General features: G+C 40.5%; 1 protein-coding gene across 1 annotated transcript; it reads right to left on the minus strand.

Annotated features, from left to right (window-relative positions):
• Positions 1-240: 240 nt before the first annotated feature.
• Positions 241-17152, minus strand: sypl2a (synaptophysin-like 2a). Its single transcript, XM_068712628.1, has 6 exons — positions 16953-17152; positions 16643-16717; positions 7365-7483; positions 5876-6074; positions 4460-4639; positions 241-2260 (listed from the first exon to the last, which is right to left on the minus strand). The coding sequence occupies exons 1-6, from the start codon at positions 16965-16967 to the stop codon at positions 2135-2137; spliced, it is 714 nt and encodes a 237-aa protein (XP_068568729.1). The 5' UTR covers positions 16968-17152; the 3' UTR covers positions 241-2134.
• Between the last annotated feature and the right edge of the window lie 743 nt (positions 17153-17895).

Below are 17895 nucleotides of genomic sequence, written 5' to 3' on the forward strand. Positions count from 1 at the left end.
GGATCTGACCCAGAGAGTCTGAATGAATGGGCTGGAAGAAACCTATGTAGACCAAGCAGGGTTGTCTAATTTCTACAAAACATACAGTATACCATAAAACTAATATGAAAGATGCTCTCAAAACACACACACACACACACACACACACACACACACACACACACACACACACACACACACACACACACACACACACACACACACACACACACACACACACGATAAAGAAAGGAGACAGAATCCAGCAGTTACAGCTCTCATGTTTTACACTTGTCAATACAGTTAAACCATTGTTTCCTTTTGAACAGAAAAGGCATCGAATACATCAAGTCCAATTTCAAAAACTCATTACATAACCATACCACATATTACCGTGCTCTAATTTAACTAAGCGTTATCTTTTAAAATTGATAAAGCATCTTAAGAAATGTCTGATTTCGATATGTGGAAAATAAACTACTTTAGTTGCAGTGACTCAAACTTTGCCTTGTTTATTCCCTACAGAGGCCACAGCGATGAAATAGAACAGCTGCACAGGTGGGCCAATATCTCAAAACTGTTACTTCTTAGAGATCATTAGATCCCTCTTAGTGCAATGCAAATAATCAATGTGCTGACAAAGAGTGACTGTAGGAGTTCAGTACAAAGCCTTCTAATGTCAATGGCTGGCTGTGAAGCTACATGAAGAGCACAACCAGGCAGGAGTCGTTAAGAAATACAGCAAGATTACATCAATCTTTCGTTACTTGAACTATTTATGATCACATAATTAAGGCTGAGGCTACTCAGTGGTACAACACATTTAACAGAAAACCTGACATTACATAAAAAAAAAAAAAAAAAAAAAAGAATCAAGGAGAAGCTGCACACTGACACGTTTCCATTGGGAAATACAAACAGAAACCCAACATTGGTTTGTAAAATATGCAACGGACCAATTAGTGTAGATAAAAAATACATATGAACTGTATATAAATAATGTCATTAAGTCACCTTTCATTCAAACCAGAATGAGACGTAGTGTTGAGTAGAAGTGTAGATGTAACATTTGGATCAAACAGGAACTAAACGTGGTTGGGCCGGATGTCTGTGAAGTATAACAGCTAAACGTGTGGAGAACCTGCCTGCTTCTGGATACAGGCCGAAGATAAACACTGTCACAGCCAACCTGAAACATCACCCCAAATTTAAGTTTTGAAAGACAAGTCTCTGCTTTCCCACTGAAAGTACAGTATATCGAAGTGTGCTTTTTTTCCTTTTTACTTAGTGTGTATTCTTTTTAAGCACAAGAAAACCAAAGTTTGTAGAAACTGAAACACCCATGGGGTTATTAAGTATATTTAAGTGTCAGTAGATTAGAACCCTAGAGGGGAAATGGTGCGGTGGTTAATAGAACCTTTAGATGGCCTGGTGCCTTGGAGGCAGAGCTCAGAAAAGAAGAGAACAAATGCCTTAGTCACATTATACTGCATGGCTCGGCTATTTTGGAGAAGAAAAAAAAAGGGCTTTTAACATATCTACGGAGACTGAAATGTTTAGAGTTACAGTACTTGGAATCTGTACTGTAGCACGTCCTTTTACAGATTACATAACAAAAGGAGGACTCCTGCTCAGAACCCCGGGCGTGCATTTGCTCCCATCTAAAAAGATGGATCGTGTTTCTCATAGCAACACTTGCATTTATTGACCGCAAGGGCTGTTTGCTCTCTGCTTCTAATTCACTTGGTCCCCCCGTCTGAAGACCAGTAGAGACTCTGGGTTCTTACATCAGAGCTTCATCATTTAGTAGCTCCCTGAAGGGTGGACCTAAAAGGAGGACAGTGTGCTAATGTGGAAGCAAAGGCACTGCAGGCCTGCTGTTCTGAACACTAAATACAAACAGCGATGACAGATTTAGGAGAAAAATTATAAAGAACTTGTGGTTGTGCATTGTCAGTGGGGACCAAGTTAACTTGAGCTAAACCCGTAACTGTAAAATAGCTCTGACAAGTATCGGGAGGTATAGGGGAGTATTTAGGACAATAGCCTTCCATTTGTTTCCATTTCTGCAGGTTAACATCAGAGACCAGTGTTGTGCACAAAGCGGTTCTTGCTGTGGGCACAGGGCGATGCTTGAGGACCCTCGGTGATGTGGCTAGGGCCCGGGGGCCCCTCCTTCCTCCATGGTGGCCGGTGGGTTGGGGTCCTTGTGGAAAGGAGTCTCCTTGTAAATGAACCAGCAGTTACTGGCCCACAGTATCAAGTTCAAAAAGCCAAATATCTGTAGAGAGACAGGAAAACAGATGAGATAAGTGACAACAAATGATGTGTACTGTGTGGAAGATATGCTATATTGATATGGTGGGGTGACCGTGGCTAAGTGGAGAGCAGAGCCGCCTTTCCCTGGCTCCTAGAGTTGGAAAGTGTTGTCTTTTCCTGGTTTTAAATGTTTTACAGTAAAGTGAATCTTCTGAACTTACCAGACTGTTCTATATTTGACTTTACCCACTTGGTCATTATGTCCACATCACCAATGATTATTTATCAAAACCATCATTGTGGAAATATTTTGTAAAAGCACCAATTTTGTTGTCATATTGACAGAGGTATTTGGTAAAAAATATGGAGAGATTGGATTTTCTCCACACAGCAATGAGTACTTTACTGATTCATGATGTTGTGTGTTCCAGTTCAGTCGCGCCATAAGCTCTGAAGGGTTCCTCTGCATACATTAGCATAGCTGCTGCTGGTAACACTAGAAAACACACTGAGGTTTCAATACTGGTGACTTTAAAGAGGGCTTAAAAATAGGATTGACCTGTACATTAACTCTTACACTTTCATTTGAAATGTTATAGTTAACTGTACACTGCTGAAGCAAACTGTGGAACAATCCCAGCAATGGAAGGGAATGTTGGTTTCTATTTGAAACACCAGATGGCACTGGCTGTACTCTGCCACCAGAGCACTCATATACAATAATAATCTACCATCAGCCATGCTGATACTACACCACCACCGTTAACGGACAAAGTAGTGGTGCTGAGCATCCCACTCTCACCATAGACAAGGAACAGATGTTATTGTAAATAAATATTGTACTTTTCACTCCCACTACATTTGTCTGAGAGCTTTAGTTACTTTTCAGATGACAGTTTTTCATCTCCTTCCTGTCCAGGTAAAACCATGTATCTCCAGATGTGTTGTGATAAACTGAAGGATTAAGTGTTTCTTTATGTGTTGATGTTGAATGTTTGTGATAAACTGAAGGATTAAGTGTTCCTTTATGTGTTGATGTTGAATGTTTGTGATAAACTGAGGGATGAAGTGTTCCTTTATGCGTTGATGTTGAATGTTTGTGATAAACTGAAGGATGAGGTGTTCCTTTATGCGTTGATTTTGAATGTTTGTGATAAACTGAAGGATGAAGTGTTCCTTTATGTGTTGATGTTGAATGTTTGTGACAAACTGAAGGATGAAGTGTTTCCTTCATGTGTTGAGAAAATCCTCACTATGTCTTCAGCTAAACTCTTTAAAAAGCTTCTTTGATCAGCTGGAAAAAAACAGGCCGTTTTTCTTTTTAGAGATACATGCTTCTCACAGGAAAGAGACTCTACAAACATATGACGATTTTATCGAATATTATGCATTGATGTAGATTAAACAATCCAAACAGATATAAAGGAGTTAAAATGTAACATACATATTAATGCAGCAGGAATATTAATCTAGACACATCAGATATAATAGAAAAACACTTTACTGCACAATAAATACTTTTACTTTAGGAGTATTTTCCATGTGGTACTTTTACTGCAGCATTACTTTCAGGTTCATGTAAAGCTCCATTTGCAGAGCTTGAGGTTTAAAATTATATTTTTTACTAAAATTAAACAATTATCTTCATGTCATCTACTTTTTCAAACACGTTACACCAGAAGGTTATCATAGTTTTTTGTTTTAGTTATCAATAGTATTATATTCATTGCCTTTGTAAATGGCCATGATGATGTAGCCAAAGCAATTCTCTTTGTAAAACTGGCCATTCTGCATACATGTTGAAGTACTGAACTATGGTTGATGATATTACGTGTGAATCAACAAGACAGTCGAAAGCAAGAAACCACCAATTTGCAAAATATTTTAAAGACAATTAAATAATATAATAAAGTTTTATGGTTAAAAACCAGATTTTTTAAATATAAAGCTCAGATTTCTTGTTTTGTGCAGCTGTGTGGATGGAGTGATTACATCCAGGACTAAATCTGTCCCACGATGCTGTAAATCTTGTCAAAAGTTCGACTGGAATGTGCAGACATGCATGTCCAGTTTAAATCCTGGAGCAGCCAGGATGAGTTAGAAAAGTTTTCTAAAAGACAGTTTCCTCTATAGGACCAACATGGCCATTCTGAGAATTTGGGGTTTCTTCAGAAGGAAGTAATAAGGTCTGTAGCAGCTGCACTACTTTACCGTGACTTACCACAGAGGCATTGAGGCGGCCCATGGAAGGGAACTCTCCAGGCTCACAGATGCCCTTGCATGACTCGGTCATGATTAGTTGCTCTGGGTTAGTGGCCCATTTGACATCAGTCAGGCCTTTGCCCCAGGCTGAGGAGGACACAAGCCACAGGAAGGCAAAGGCAGCGGTCACCACCAGGTCCTGGCAGGGAGAACACAGCAAACACACACCCATTAATATCACATAGAATATTCAGAAAGTCTTTACTTCCTGTTGCAGGTAACCTTATCTTTTACATAAAATGAGTACACTCTATTCTAGAACAAAAACCGCTTCATAGTTTTTAGGAGTTATTTGCTGTTTACTGTGTCATTTTTAATTAAATTGTGATTGGTTGTCTCTGGGTCGTCGCTCCCACATGTCAGAGTAACCTTTCTCAATTTCTCCATGTCGCGCTGTGAGCCAAAAGGAAGGCACCAGGATGCTATGTGGAGTTCACAATGAATAAATGTTGCTGCTCAGGTGTTTTGCAAAAACAGCCTGGAAATGCTACATAGACGCAAGTTGTTTTGATATGAAGACAGCGCTTTAAAATGTTGTCAGCTTAGTGTAGGCATCCTCTTGTGTGGACATACTCTCAGTACATTTCCCAGAGAACTGTGATGTAGTCAGGGCCTGTGTCTAGTAAGCATCTCTTTCTGCGCCTGTGTTTCATTGACAAAGGGCTCCGAGCAACACATCCCCGCTCAAATCACTGTATGATGGACTAGCATCGCTCCTGCGCTTTTAACTCTCTATTTGGGATACTATTTTTGTTTGAAATTGTTTTTCTCACCATGAGCACAAACCGGAGGATGCTTGCTATCATACATTGTATGGATGAGCTTGACACCGCTCAATCTGACAGCCGTTAGAGCAAGAGGTAGATTGTCCTCCTTGGAAATGGAAACGTAGTAGCGGGTACATGGACTTAGGCTGCATTCAGGCTATAGCTCTGCATTTTAAAAAACATAGCCCTGCTGTTCATATTAAATGCAGCCCGGTTTAGTTTTAACACAATCATTTAGCTAAGCACTGTGTTAGCCAATCACATATGTTCAAGCCCACAATCCAGGTTGATTAGTTTGTAAATTGAGTGCCATATTTCTACTGTTAACCTTGCAATAGTCACTTAAGACAAAAGACTGCTGCCCTGACAAAATCCGGTATATCTACTATCTGTCTACTGTCTAGCAAAATGCATGGATCTGTTCATCCAACTGGACTTCTTAAGATTGTATTTCATGTCTCACTGGAGCCTTCAATAACACGCCTCCACCACAGTGTTCTGACACAAGGCAGATTTTTCCTTTTCTGCTCATACCTCAGGCTGGTGTGTGTGGATGGGGTTAGTAGGTAAGAAGACAGCTCACTGACGACCACAGGACGTGTACTCACTACGATGGGACCACGGCTGGTCTGGCGGTAGACGTTCTGGTAGCCCAGGTACAGGATCAGTGTGAGGGTGCAATAAAGGAACCCAAACACGCCGACGCACACAAAGAACTCTGCTGAGGAGGAGAAGTCGCCCTGCAGGAAGGTCTCATTGGATAGAGTGCTGTTGCACAACGGTATCTTATACGGGTACGCTGGCAACCTGCAGGGAGGAAGAGAGAGGGAGAAGGAGCTTTCAGCAGTCGCTCGGATGACTCCTCTTTACGCTCTAGTTGTGTGATTTCAGAGAAAACAAGTCCTCACCTGAGTTACTCTTCTATCCAAGGAAGGCAAGAAGAGAGAACATGAAAGGGTTAAGCCAGACTTTCTTTTGTGTTACAAAGGCCGTGTGGACAATTTAAACGGAACTTTAAACTCTTGAGCCGAGTTAAGCTTCATCATAAAGACATTTCACATTGATTGGGAAATTGTCTTCTGACTACTATTACCATGATATTAAAAAATGTGTTAGGTAGGAGGGATCCCTTGTCCAATTGTTGAAGTGACATTAATCATACTGCACTACACAATTATGAGAAGTAAAACTATAAAAACCAATATAAAATATTAGTTAGTGAGAGGACACTTTGGACTACAAGGGAGTGCTGGTCCTCCAAGAAATGCTATATGTTATTGACTTAGTTAAAGGTAAATAGCAGTCTGCATAATGCGTATTAGTGGCTGCTTTGATCAAATTGCACTGGACTGGACATACTCAGCGCAATCAATGTCAGAAAGAAATATAAAGCAGGCTGCCACCGAGGGAACAGAAAGGAAAGATCTCTGTTCTAATGTTATGGTGCTGAACAAACTCTACCTCAGAGTAACTTTAGAATGGACTTTTAATCATTTGCTGCTTTAATATTGTAAGGTCAGCAACAACACCTCACCACGGCCCTGTTTGACCCTTCATGTGTCGGTGTTGCAGATTCTACACCTGCTCTCCCGACTGATTGTTTTCTCCTCTAAGAATTTCATTCATATCATAGAACACAGTTTATTGCACTGAAAATCATTTATAAGGGCTTGCATGCATTTGCCATACCATGATGTTACTATTTGAGAGATATTCTTATTGTGACATTGATCCCAACTGCATGGCCCAGTCCTTTTTGAAAGTGGATCCCAATGCAGCTGCCCAGCAACGGCTGTTCCCACTGGTTACCAGCAGCATTTAGACTGCTGTCAGATGACTTCTGCAGTCATGTGACCACATAAACATACAGAAATGTCATTGCAACTTAAGTAGTGTGTATTCAGCTATATCGAGACAAAAAAGCCAGCAAAGGGAGAAACAGGGGAGAGGCTGGTGGTTTAACCTGCAGAGACAGAGTGGAAGAACACTTCTTTCCACCAGATGATGGCAGTATTCCACAGCTGTGTGGTTTGATAACTGAAAGAGGAGGTGTTAATGAAACTATCTGCATGGGAGTGCTCTAGTCTCCTACAGTACCTGAACGGGTAGCCAAACACAGGCTCCACAAGATGATTCGGGACTCCTGGACATTTGACTGCTAACTGGGTTGTCCCAAGGTAACCTCCAGTGGTGGCAAAGGCAAAGATGGTGAAGACCTGTAGAGGCAGACAAAGATGTGAGGGTAAGGTGTTAAACGTTTGTTAGATGGACTGCAGTCTCAAGCCATCAGGCTTTAGGTTTTCAAAAGAAATCAAACCTGATTTTGCTGCTTTAAATCCTGATTTAATGAAGAAGGGAAAAAAATTCATATACATTCATACAATCTTAATAAAAGTTTCTAATGAAATTAAATGAATAACGGTTATGACCATCCTCCACTTGACACTGTGAAACACTGCCGGTGGTGGACCAGACATATAGACCAGTTTGACATCCAGTGATATCAATTTATAATAGAGTCCACATATCTGTAAAGATAGAAACTTTTAAACCTTTAAGGATCAGAGGTCAGCTCCTACATTCAAGTCAATGTAAAGTTGATATAATGATGCCTTCTCCCTTCTGAGATGCATACCCAGAGAAAACAGATTCGAAAACAACTCCTCCTTTTTCCACACAGGAAGCTCCCTCCCTGTTGTTGATGAAGCTGAAAGCATTAATATGAAGCGGACCACACATTGAGCTTCAACCAGTCTAGCTTTCACAAAAGTCCATCGTATAGATGGACTCCATTTTTACTTTAAAGGATAGGCTGGTGATTATTTTTCTTCATCCATTGAAAAGAATGAATGTATTGAAACTAAATTATTTCCTCCTGATTCAGTAACTAATCATTTCAGAAACTACACTCTCTGGATCAACATCATTACAACTCTCTGATTTATTGGACATTTCGTGCAATATCATGGACATAAGCAGGGGCATTCTGAAGGAAGTACACACACGTACCGGTACTTCAGGATGATCTCGACATGCATAAACACATATTGTAGCTATGACACTTCTCATACATACAAAACCTTGCAAAAATATTCACTCCCTTGGTGTTTTTCATAATTCCCTGCATTACAACCTGCCATTAAAATTGATTTATATTTGGATTTAACGTAAATAAAAATTTGCGATGTGAAATTAAAGAAAAACAACTTGTGAAAAGTGATGTGTGCATTCGTATTTACCTCTTTTGCTATAGAAACCCTCAATAAGATCTGGTGCTACCAATTACCTTCAGGAGTCACACAATTAGTTAAATTAAGTCCACCTGAGTGCAAACCAAGTGTCACATGATCTAACGGAACATCATCAAATCCATTATTACAAAACCCACGGACCAGACAAGGAGGACATTAATCAGAGAGGCAACAAAGAGACCAAAGAGGACCCTGAAGGAGCAGCAGAGATCTGTGTGTCAGAATATGTAATTATATATTTGGGAGCAGTTTTTAAAGATGTATGTCTACAGAAGGAAACAATAAACCATAGAAAGGGTAAGGAAGTCAGGACGTGTTTTGTTTTTGATGGGATTTGTTCACAATGAGAACAATATGACTAGTGTTCCCGAAGAGAACCTGATCAGTAACCTAAATGTTGATTCAGTGATGCTTTCCCCCTTTTTAAATGTTGAAATGAAGTGTCTTTCTCGACTGTCTGTAGCGGGACCATGTCCTTACATAGGTGGATCGTTATTGCATTCGTAATGTTGCTCCACCACTTGCTTTTCTTGCCTCTTCAAGCGATGTCTGACCCTTTGGCTTCACTGTTTCACTAGCACCAACGTTACTGGTTGACACACATTGTATCGGTGCATCTCCGGTCTCTTTGTTCATCCTGCATCGCTCTTTTCTGTTCTTTAATGTAACTTTACTGTAGCGACGGAGCCTCTCTCAGCTGTTAACAGACTAGCTAACGGGCTAGCTAGCGAGCTGTACCCAGCATGCCGTTCGGCGGTGTAATTTTAGAAACGTACAATTATTAGTGTTACAAATTGTTTGTGTCACAAACTGTTGTGTGCTGTGGTATTGCCCTGTTAAAGAGCGTTAGTTGTGGATTATTAATTGTTGTGTATAAAGTTATAACCATAACTTAGGGTTCCCTCTCAATACACAACTAGAGTTAGCTCCGACCGTAATGCTCTTCGCGCGAATAATATATTTTGCTGCCTGTTTGGCCAGCTAAGCACCTATGCAATGACGGTGTATGAAAAATGTATATCATACGGGAAATTAAAACTGGTATACCGCCCAGCACTAGGTAGAAACTTTCCTTTTTTCCTGTGTGTCAGGTGAATGATAATTCTAATGCAGCACTGAGAAGACAACGCTGACGTTGGGGGGGTTGTTCCTGCATGAGAATGAATGTCAGCAGAAAGCGAGAATAACAAGCTGACATGTTCCACTACGCTGACAGAGAGCAGACCCCAGCAGGAAGAATGGAAGCAGAGAGGAACCCAGACCGTTTCCTCTGACCCTCACCGGGGTCTGACTGCAGAATCACCGGGATGCCACACCAGGATTTTGCCTGACACTCCACTGCTGTGCGGCACAAACTGCTGTCAGGAGTTTCAATTCCTGAGCAAAGCAGTCAAATTTCTCACGCGTGCGGTGAAGTAAGCCGCAAGGTTTGACACAATTGGAACAGGCTCTCTTGAGCAAATCACGCTGGAACTTGGGCCAGGCTGGAAGATGTTTTGCTGACCCATCCATCCCTGACCTCCTCCTTATGCAGACTGTATCTCTCATAATAATACTTCTGCTTACTTCCTCCTTTCCTCCAGCCAGAACTACGGCCACCTGGAGCGTCGTAGTTTGACGCAATATGGCCATATATATGACATATGACCAAGCTACCATGTTTGACGAGTTGGGACTGAGAGAGAGTGACAGAGAGAGGGGAAAAGAAGGGGTACTATTGCACGCAGTGTTTCTGTTATTAATAACTTACTGAACTCAATTTGGTAACCTGCCAACTCAAACCCTGACGTTATCAAGTAAGCTTACCAGACGCGACCTGCGCATTACTCCTCAGACAACACTGTAATCTAATTCTACAAATAGTATAATACTTTTAATATTAATGTAGCCTGATCTTTATCTGACAAAATAATGGGTTTAAACAGAATGAATAGAATTGCAAAAAAAAAAGCTAATCAGATTTTGAATGTCAATGTCAACGTTATGAAGCTTACAGCCCAGCCCTGGGAAGAGACCGAGGTCTCATCTAAGACAGGAAGTGCCTTGTTCAGGTACTATGTGTGAGTATAAGTTGACTACAATGTTGTTGAGATCCTGACTGATGCTAATCTTTCTATTTATAAAGGCAAGACATCACATACTAAAATAGATACACACCCTGGAAACAGAGCAGAGTTTCACACATTATAGACATGCCACCATCATGAAACTGATATGTGTAAAGAAAATAAGTCATGCGTTTCATTAGGATGGAATATTTATGGGAAACGCTTCTATTTACTTAGCTTTCTAAACATAGTTAAGCCTCAGCAAAGTAATAAATAAAAATACAATTCTGGAACGGAACATCAAACTTTAATTAATTCATACACAAATATGAAACTGAACATCGAAGCAACCCTAACATAACCACGGTGGGAGTGATTTTACCTCATGACTGCGACATCTATCGTGTAGAATTGAATCATTAATAAGACAATATCTTGAGGGAATACGTTTTATTTATTAACAATGAGCAATTTGCTGTGGTTTATGACCAGCCAGGATTACTTGTGTTTCATGTCCCATTACATTGTTAAATGCCACTCAATCCCATTACTGTTGGTGCATATTCCTGAAGTAACGATGATCCTAAAGTGTGCAAAATGATTTGCTGAACGGATAGTTACACCACCCCCCCCAAGGACATCCTTCCACCAATAAAAGACGTCTGATTAGGCTATGTGACTCTTGCTTCAGTACTTCCTCTGAAGAATAATGTCCTTTGTTCACTTACGCCCACATCTACTGAAGCACATTCCCAAATCATCAGGATCCTTTTCAGCTACATAACATTTGTATACAATGGGCCAAAGCACCGAGGTGGACAGCCTGCGGTGGTGGAGCAGAAACGGCAGGATAAACAACAGGAACACACAGAGAGGACTGGAGTGCAGTATTTAGAAAGCTTCACGCCCACTCAGGATTTTCAGGAATGAGTTTCATCTTTCAGGTGTCTCTGGAGCCCCACAACATTTCTCAGCTTTCATCTCAGCCCTGTTTGACCCACCCAGGCCAATCTGACAGCACCCCAAATAAACTCAGCAGACAGGGTGGGGAGTTCCCTGTCCAGAGTCCAGTATTCCACCCAGCCTCCCACCCAAGCATTCCGTAACTACCTCTCCTGGTCAGGGAGTGGCAGGACACATACGAGATAGCAGCCAGTCACAAGGTTCTGACACTAGCAATGGGACATTTTATCAGGGCTGCCTGAGATTTCTTTACTCGATAAGTCCTTCTGTGTGCTTTTTTTCATGCTGAATGACTCATTTCCAAGAAAATAATGAGCATGTCTGGTAAACACAAGACTTAAAGTGGTGCCTTTGGACATACATGAACATGTATGTGGGTTAGTGTTAAGAACATAAGGCAATAGTGACCCAAAAACAATGGCCAAACCCCTGCCTCCCTTAATGATGACCACCCTCCATCTGACACTGTGAAACACTGTTGTTACTGGCTAACGTCCATGTTTACAGGCTGTGGCATATTGATATTCAGTAGTATCAATTATAAACATCGTCCAAGAGCATTACAGTAGAGGAGGGAGGCAGGCAGTACTAGAATAACAAGAAGTCTATTTCAGCCTTGAGATTGAAGCAGACTAACAACAAATTGAACTTGCTGGGTGAATGAGTGGAGATACTGGAAGTAGCAAAGTTTAAAAACTCCGAACAACAATGTCTGCAGATGTGAAAATCAGATTTGAAAGCTCAGTGCCGGTCTTAAAGAGAAATAGTTCAGGTGTTTTGAAGTAGGGTTGTATAAGCTACTACTCCATAGTCTACAGTAGATGTTTAGAGAAACAGACAGGAGTACAAGAACAAGAGCAAAGCAATGTACTGCTGTGGACAGAGGCTGCAGAAAAGTCAATGTCAGTTTAATTGTACGTTATATTTTCAATATTTCACCGCATGATCTTGCCATAAGACAGCCCATTCCAACAGGGAAATTAACTAAAAATGAAACTTACTATGCTCTCTTTAAAGCCACAAGACTCAATTGACAGAAACAGGATAGAAGTTTCACTTTTAGTGTAGTTCCATGTTGGGAGATATACTAAGTATAGTATACTCTTAAACCAATATAGATTTTTTTTATGTGTCTAACATAAGTTTTGCTGCTGCCCTTGTCCACAGCATTGGTTCACAAAGTTATACGGTTCATTTATTGTACAACAGGTTTGCATTATCAAATGCAGTTTGTAGTCCCATTTTGCTACAGAAGAAAATACACAAAAAAACTAAACTATAATGTTGAAAGATGGAGGATTCAAATTCTGATGAAGTCTCACAGCCAGAAGAAAGAAGCTGTTCTGAGGTCTGGTGGTACGGCAGCTGATACTTCTGTATCTCTTTTCAGATGGCAGCAGAGTGAACAGGTTGTGGCTGGGTGGGGTTTGTCTTTTAATATCATTTGGACTCTTTGCAGGCACCCCTTGTCACCAATATCACTGATGCTAGATGTAATGTGTAGCAATAATGTTCTTTAATCACCTTTCTGTCCTGAGTCGTACACATCTCATGACAGTTTGTAATGTTTCCAGTCAGGATGCTTTCTATTGATCCTCTGTAAAAGTAACAAGATTGTTGATTTCTTCTCTATGTGAAGTCTCATCGTTTGTAATCAGGCCGATGACGGTAGTGTCATGCCTTGAGTGATAACCCTACCGATCACTTTGATGAGGGGTATCGTGTTGAGATTGTGTTGCTACTCCCATCCGTTTCTCCAAACAGGGGGCTTGCCAACCACCATCTACTGTAGAATATGTATCCCAATCACAACCGCACTTCAAATAATCCAAACTATCACTTTAAATGGGCAAAGATCCTCAAACTCAAAAAGCAGAGCCACCAAACTGTCGACCTTTGACATTGACCGTATCAGCCCTATTCCTTCACAAGATTCTGACTCTAGAAATGTTTGGCACACACAAGGAAACAGAAACCACAAAGAAACCAGAGAGGAAAATTGGCAAAATAAGAAATGGAGATTTTGTTGACAAATAGTTGATAGTAAACCCGTTTCAGTTTTCCAGAGGGACATTTAAAGCCTATCGAGTTTGGTTTTACTATGGCTAACTGCTAAATGGACTGTACTTGTATAGTGCTTTTCTAGTCTTTCCGTGCACTCAAAGCGCTTTCACACTACTTGTCATCATTCACACGCTGATGGCAGGGTTAAGGGTTACATGACACCTGCCTATCAGATTCTATCACATTCACACACCGTAGGCACAACTATGGGAGCAATTTTGGTGTCAAGTGTCTTGCTCAAGGACACATCAACATGCGACTAGCGGAGGGGATCGAACCGCCTATCCTCTGATTGAAGGACGACCCTGCTCTCCACTTAGCCAGTCGCTAACTGGCAAGTACAGAGTAAACATAATAGGCGTATTGACAAGTATTGATCAGGATGATTGTATAATCATAACACATCCTCCCTATCTGCCAAGATGTGGACACGATTTTGGACCAGCCGAGTGATACAAGTGGCCTAAACGTGACAGAAATATTGGCGTTTAGCCGACTGTAGGGGGGTCCAGAAATTTTCAAACCATGCCCTGCCCCATGTACAAACCAACATCAACTCTGCATGAAAAAAGCAGCCCTCTCATTCATTTGAAAAGGACAGTAAAAAAAAAGTTGCAAATTGTCATGTGGCACGATAAGACTTTGCTCCTGAGGTCATTGGATCTTGCATTGTGTATTGACTGAATATTTTTGACAGAGAAGTGAGTATTTTTTTCACTGAGTTCAGTACAGTTTCTTGAACATATAACTTTGGTTGTTGTTGCTGTTTGTGTGGCCAGCTCTTCGCCAACATGGTGTTTAGTATCTTATCTTCTTAATACCTTTTTAATCAATTTTCAACCAAAAAGCATTGCACAATGTAAACGCTCTTACAGTGGCAGGTCATGTTTTGGCATATCGGGATCAAACCACAAACTTCCACTGCCACCCACTCAGCTGGTCAAGAAGCAAACCAATTTGACTTTGCACACAGTGACTAAATGAACTGAATGACTGTGGTGAAATGTGGTTGCAAATATGGTCACAGTGAGTATAAGACCAAATATGGCAATAGATATCCGGAAGAGAATAAATAAAACAAATGTGCTTTGCATGTTGATGACAAATTATGGGATATGGTAGAAACATGTCCGCATGCATGTAAAAACAAAAACCAAATGGAGATGCAGTTCCTGCATCAAGTATCCTGTGTCCCTTTCCTGGGTAGCCCTGTCCGGTGAGACACCGACAACTCGTCAGCTTCAACAACAACAACAACGTAGTACTGCCGAACTGGTTCTCTTCCAACATTCTTTTTCCAGTTTAAAATTATATAGACCCTAACATTGCTCTCTAACAGTAAATGCATATGCAAGCAAAAAAACAAACAAATGAGAAATATCATCAGCAGTAACTTATTCTGCTAGTTCTATCATTTTATGGATAATAACCTTATACTAGTTAATAGACCTTTTTCATGACAGACATGTCATAGAAGGAAAGGCACATGTGTATTTAATTCTATTAATGAGGTCTCACTGGAGTAGCTTACTGGGACACTGAATGGAGCGGAGCCATCGTTAATGTTTTTAATTAAACCTGTGCTGTTCCTGCTGTGTCAAGTCACAAATGTCAGTGAACAGAGCAAAATAGCACCACAAGCAGTTTTGTGATCATATAGGTTGTAAACAAACCCCCCAGGTTAGCTAAACTTATTTGGAGTAAACAACAGCAAACAGTAAAAGCATTAACCACACAGAGAGACTCTCTGGTCCTACTGTACTCGCTGGAATGACTTTTATTTTGAAATGATTATTACCCTATTTGCAAAAGAACAGTGTGCCCTCACTTTAAGCTGTACTTTCAAATAAAATGTTTTTTAGAATTCTGCTAAACCGTTGACTTATTCACAATTTTTCCGATCACCTGACTTTTCATGATTCTTGCCCACGGAAAAAACAACCCTCTGCAAAACTAGGAAAATAATACACTTCAATGTGTTTGATATTGAATGTATTAACTAGGTGTGTAAACTTTGATAGTGGAATAGAAGCCAGGCTGATTGAGTGAAACTCTCCAGCACAGCGGCAGTTAATACCTGCTGAATATGTTGATTACCAACAGGACCTGATGCTCCACAAACACACGCCTTAAATACACACGGCACGGCCTGCTGTAACAGAGAAGTTAGCACAGTAGTCTGCGTCAACCAGAAACACAGAGCACTATGGGTATTAGCAGTCACAGAGAGGGTGTTCCTGAGCTGCTTTCTTTCTTTAGTATAAGGTGCATTCAAATGACTCATTATGAAATCAATCTCAGACTCACAGGGTTGTGATGTGAAGAGATTGAGCAGCAGCACACAAATCCAAGCTATTTGATCAGCCACATATAGAGCTGGTTCACAGAAGCTCCAATTCAGACCTCTGCTTTCACTTTTGCCAAACTTATATATTTATGCTTTGTTGTGAATAGATTTTTCTGTAACAACACATAGCATCAACAACACTTAAGTCAGATTTCATGCAAATGATGTAACAACTATTATCTTAGCTGGACTATTTCAATACAGACGTCACAATATCTGGATACTTCTTGGTAATTGTTTCAGCTTCCAGTTTGTTCCAGTCCATTGCTATTCCTAATAAAGTGTACTGCGGAAAGAGTGCAAGGCTTTAACAGAAGGTTGACATCCTCATTTGGATAAACATTTGGAATCAGGAGCTACATGTACATCCACAAGCTGTGGCATCATTTGACTCTGTGAACCAGGTCAAAGTCCAAGACTCCAACGTTACAAATGAACAAAGCAGTGACAGAGGAACCTGGTAAAGTTAATGAACACCTTTCTCAGCCTGTTACACTTCAATCTCTGTACCAGAACATCTTGCAAGCAACACAGCAGACCCTTTAGGTCTGGCTGAATGAGTAGAATAGACTACTAGGACAGATCAATATCACAAGGCTCATATGAGAGGAATGCTGAGTAACGTTGCATATGTTGGCCGAACACCCTGTAACGTTAACGGGGTTTGGAGACGTTTAAATACTTTGACTTTACTTTGCTTACCCATTCTAAGACACGAATAAATCCAAGAGGTTCTTTCAATGGTCCCAGGTCCAGAGAAAATCCAGCCTTCAACTTCTGAGGATGACAAACAAGGTGTGTAAAACGACGTACAATGACACAAAGTGTTAAAATACAGTTAACCAGGTGTAAACTAATTAACGTTAGCGTTCACATTAGGACCCAAACAGCTAGCTATCGTTACCTGTTTGTCACCTTGCGGCTAACTGGCCCTGCCCTTGTTAGCCAACCCCTGCTAGCGACATGCTAACGCTAACTCATGTCAACCTGGGTATTTAGCTAACTCACCTACCTGAACAGTGTCCATTGAGGCGTGCAACAACTAACGGTAGAAAGCAGTTTGTATTTCACTCCGAAAGTTGTCCGTTTTGTTGTAAAGCTGATTTAAAGTTACTTAGTTTGCATTTGAAAGGTGGCAAGCGATACAACGACGGCTGACTATCAACAGGCGGCGGAGAAACAGGCAGCCAGGCAACTGATAAGACTGTGGCGTCAAACTCTGTACAACTGAACCGCTGTCAAACTAACCCACTTCCGGTTATTACTTTTCAAAATAATGTTAATCAACTATATACATTGACACATTTGTTAATGTAGTTTCCATATTTCAACTGCAGACTATAAATAAATAAAACAATTATGTGACAGGTGTGTCGGAGTGAAGCACATCTCTAATGAAAGAAATATAGAAAACTGTTTATAAAATGAATACCAGCAGTATGCAAGACAGAGTCTTTTCACTGTAACAAAGTACGACTATGATTGAAGATATTATAATTATGCTTATTTCTATAACTATAGTTGCGAATGTAGGCGAAGGACTGTTCTGCCTTTGTATGCTCTCTTAACATAGTGTTCTCTTAAATGGGGAAATATGGTGTTTTGACTTGATCACAATAGTAATGCAATTTACCTAGCAACCATCATTACTTACTAGGTCTGATTCATATTCATGGTTGTAACGTTAAATATTTATAACGCCTTCTTTTCGCAGTATAAATGAAATTGGCCTAATGGTGCGTTCACGGCTTAAAATGGAGGCACATCAGCCACATGAAAAAGGAATTCACACTGCGCCCTTGTGGGGATATTATTTATTGCATCGTGAGTGGAATTAAGACGGTCTAGCTCTCGTAATAGTTCATATATTGTTAATTTAAGCGAACTATCACTCAACGCAGTCAGTGATGATAGCAGATGTATTCTGAAACTCTTGCATACAACATAGTGGTGCG

The sequence above is a fragment of the Cebidichthys violaceus genome, unplaced genomic scaffold, assembly GCF_023349555.1.
Source record: "Cebidichthys violaceus isolate CVI_PGR_0920_01 unplaced genomic scaffold, fCebVio1.0.p SCAF_17, whole genome shotgun sequence".
Classification (NCBI taxonomy): Eukaryota; Metazoa; Chordata; class Actinopteri; order Perciformes; family Stichaeidae; genus Cebidichthys; species Cebidichthys violaceus.

Bases quoted from the DNA above. Each gene is read 5' to 3' on its own strand.
- sypl2a (XM_068712628.1), bottom strand. The intron at 6,075-7,364 runs GTACTGTAGGAG...TCCTCCCTGCAG, and splicing joins GTGTTTGGCTACCCGTTCAG to GTTGCCAGCGTACCCGTATA. The intron at 2,261-4,459 runs GTAAGTCACGGT...GTCTCTCTACAG, and splicing joins GCCGCCTCAATGCCTCTGTG to ATATTTGGCTTTTTGAACTT.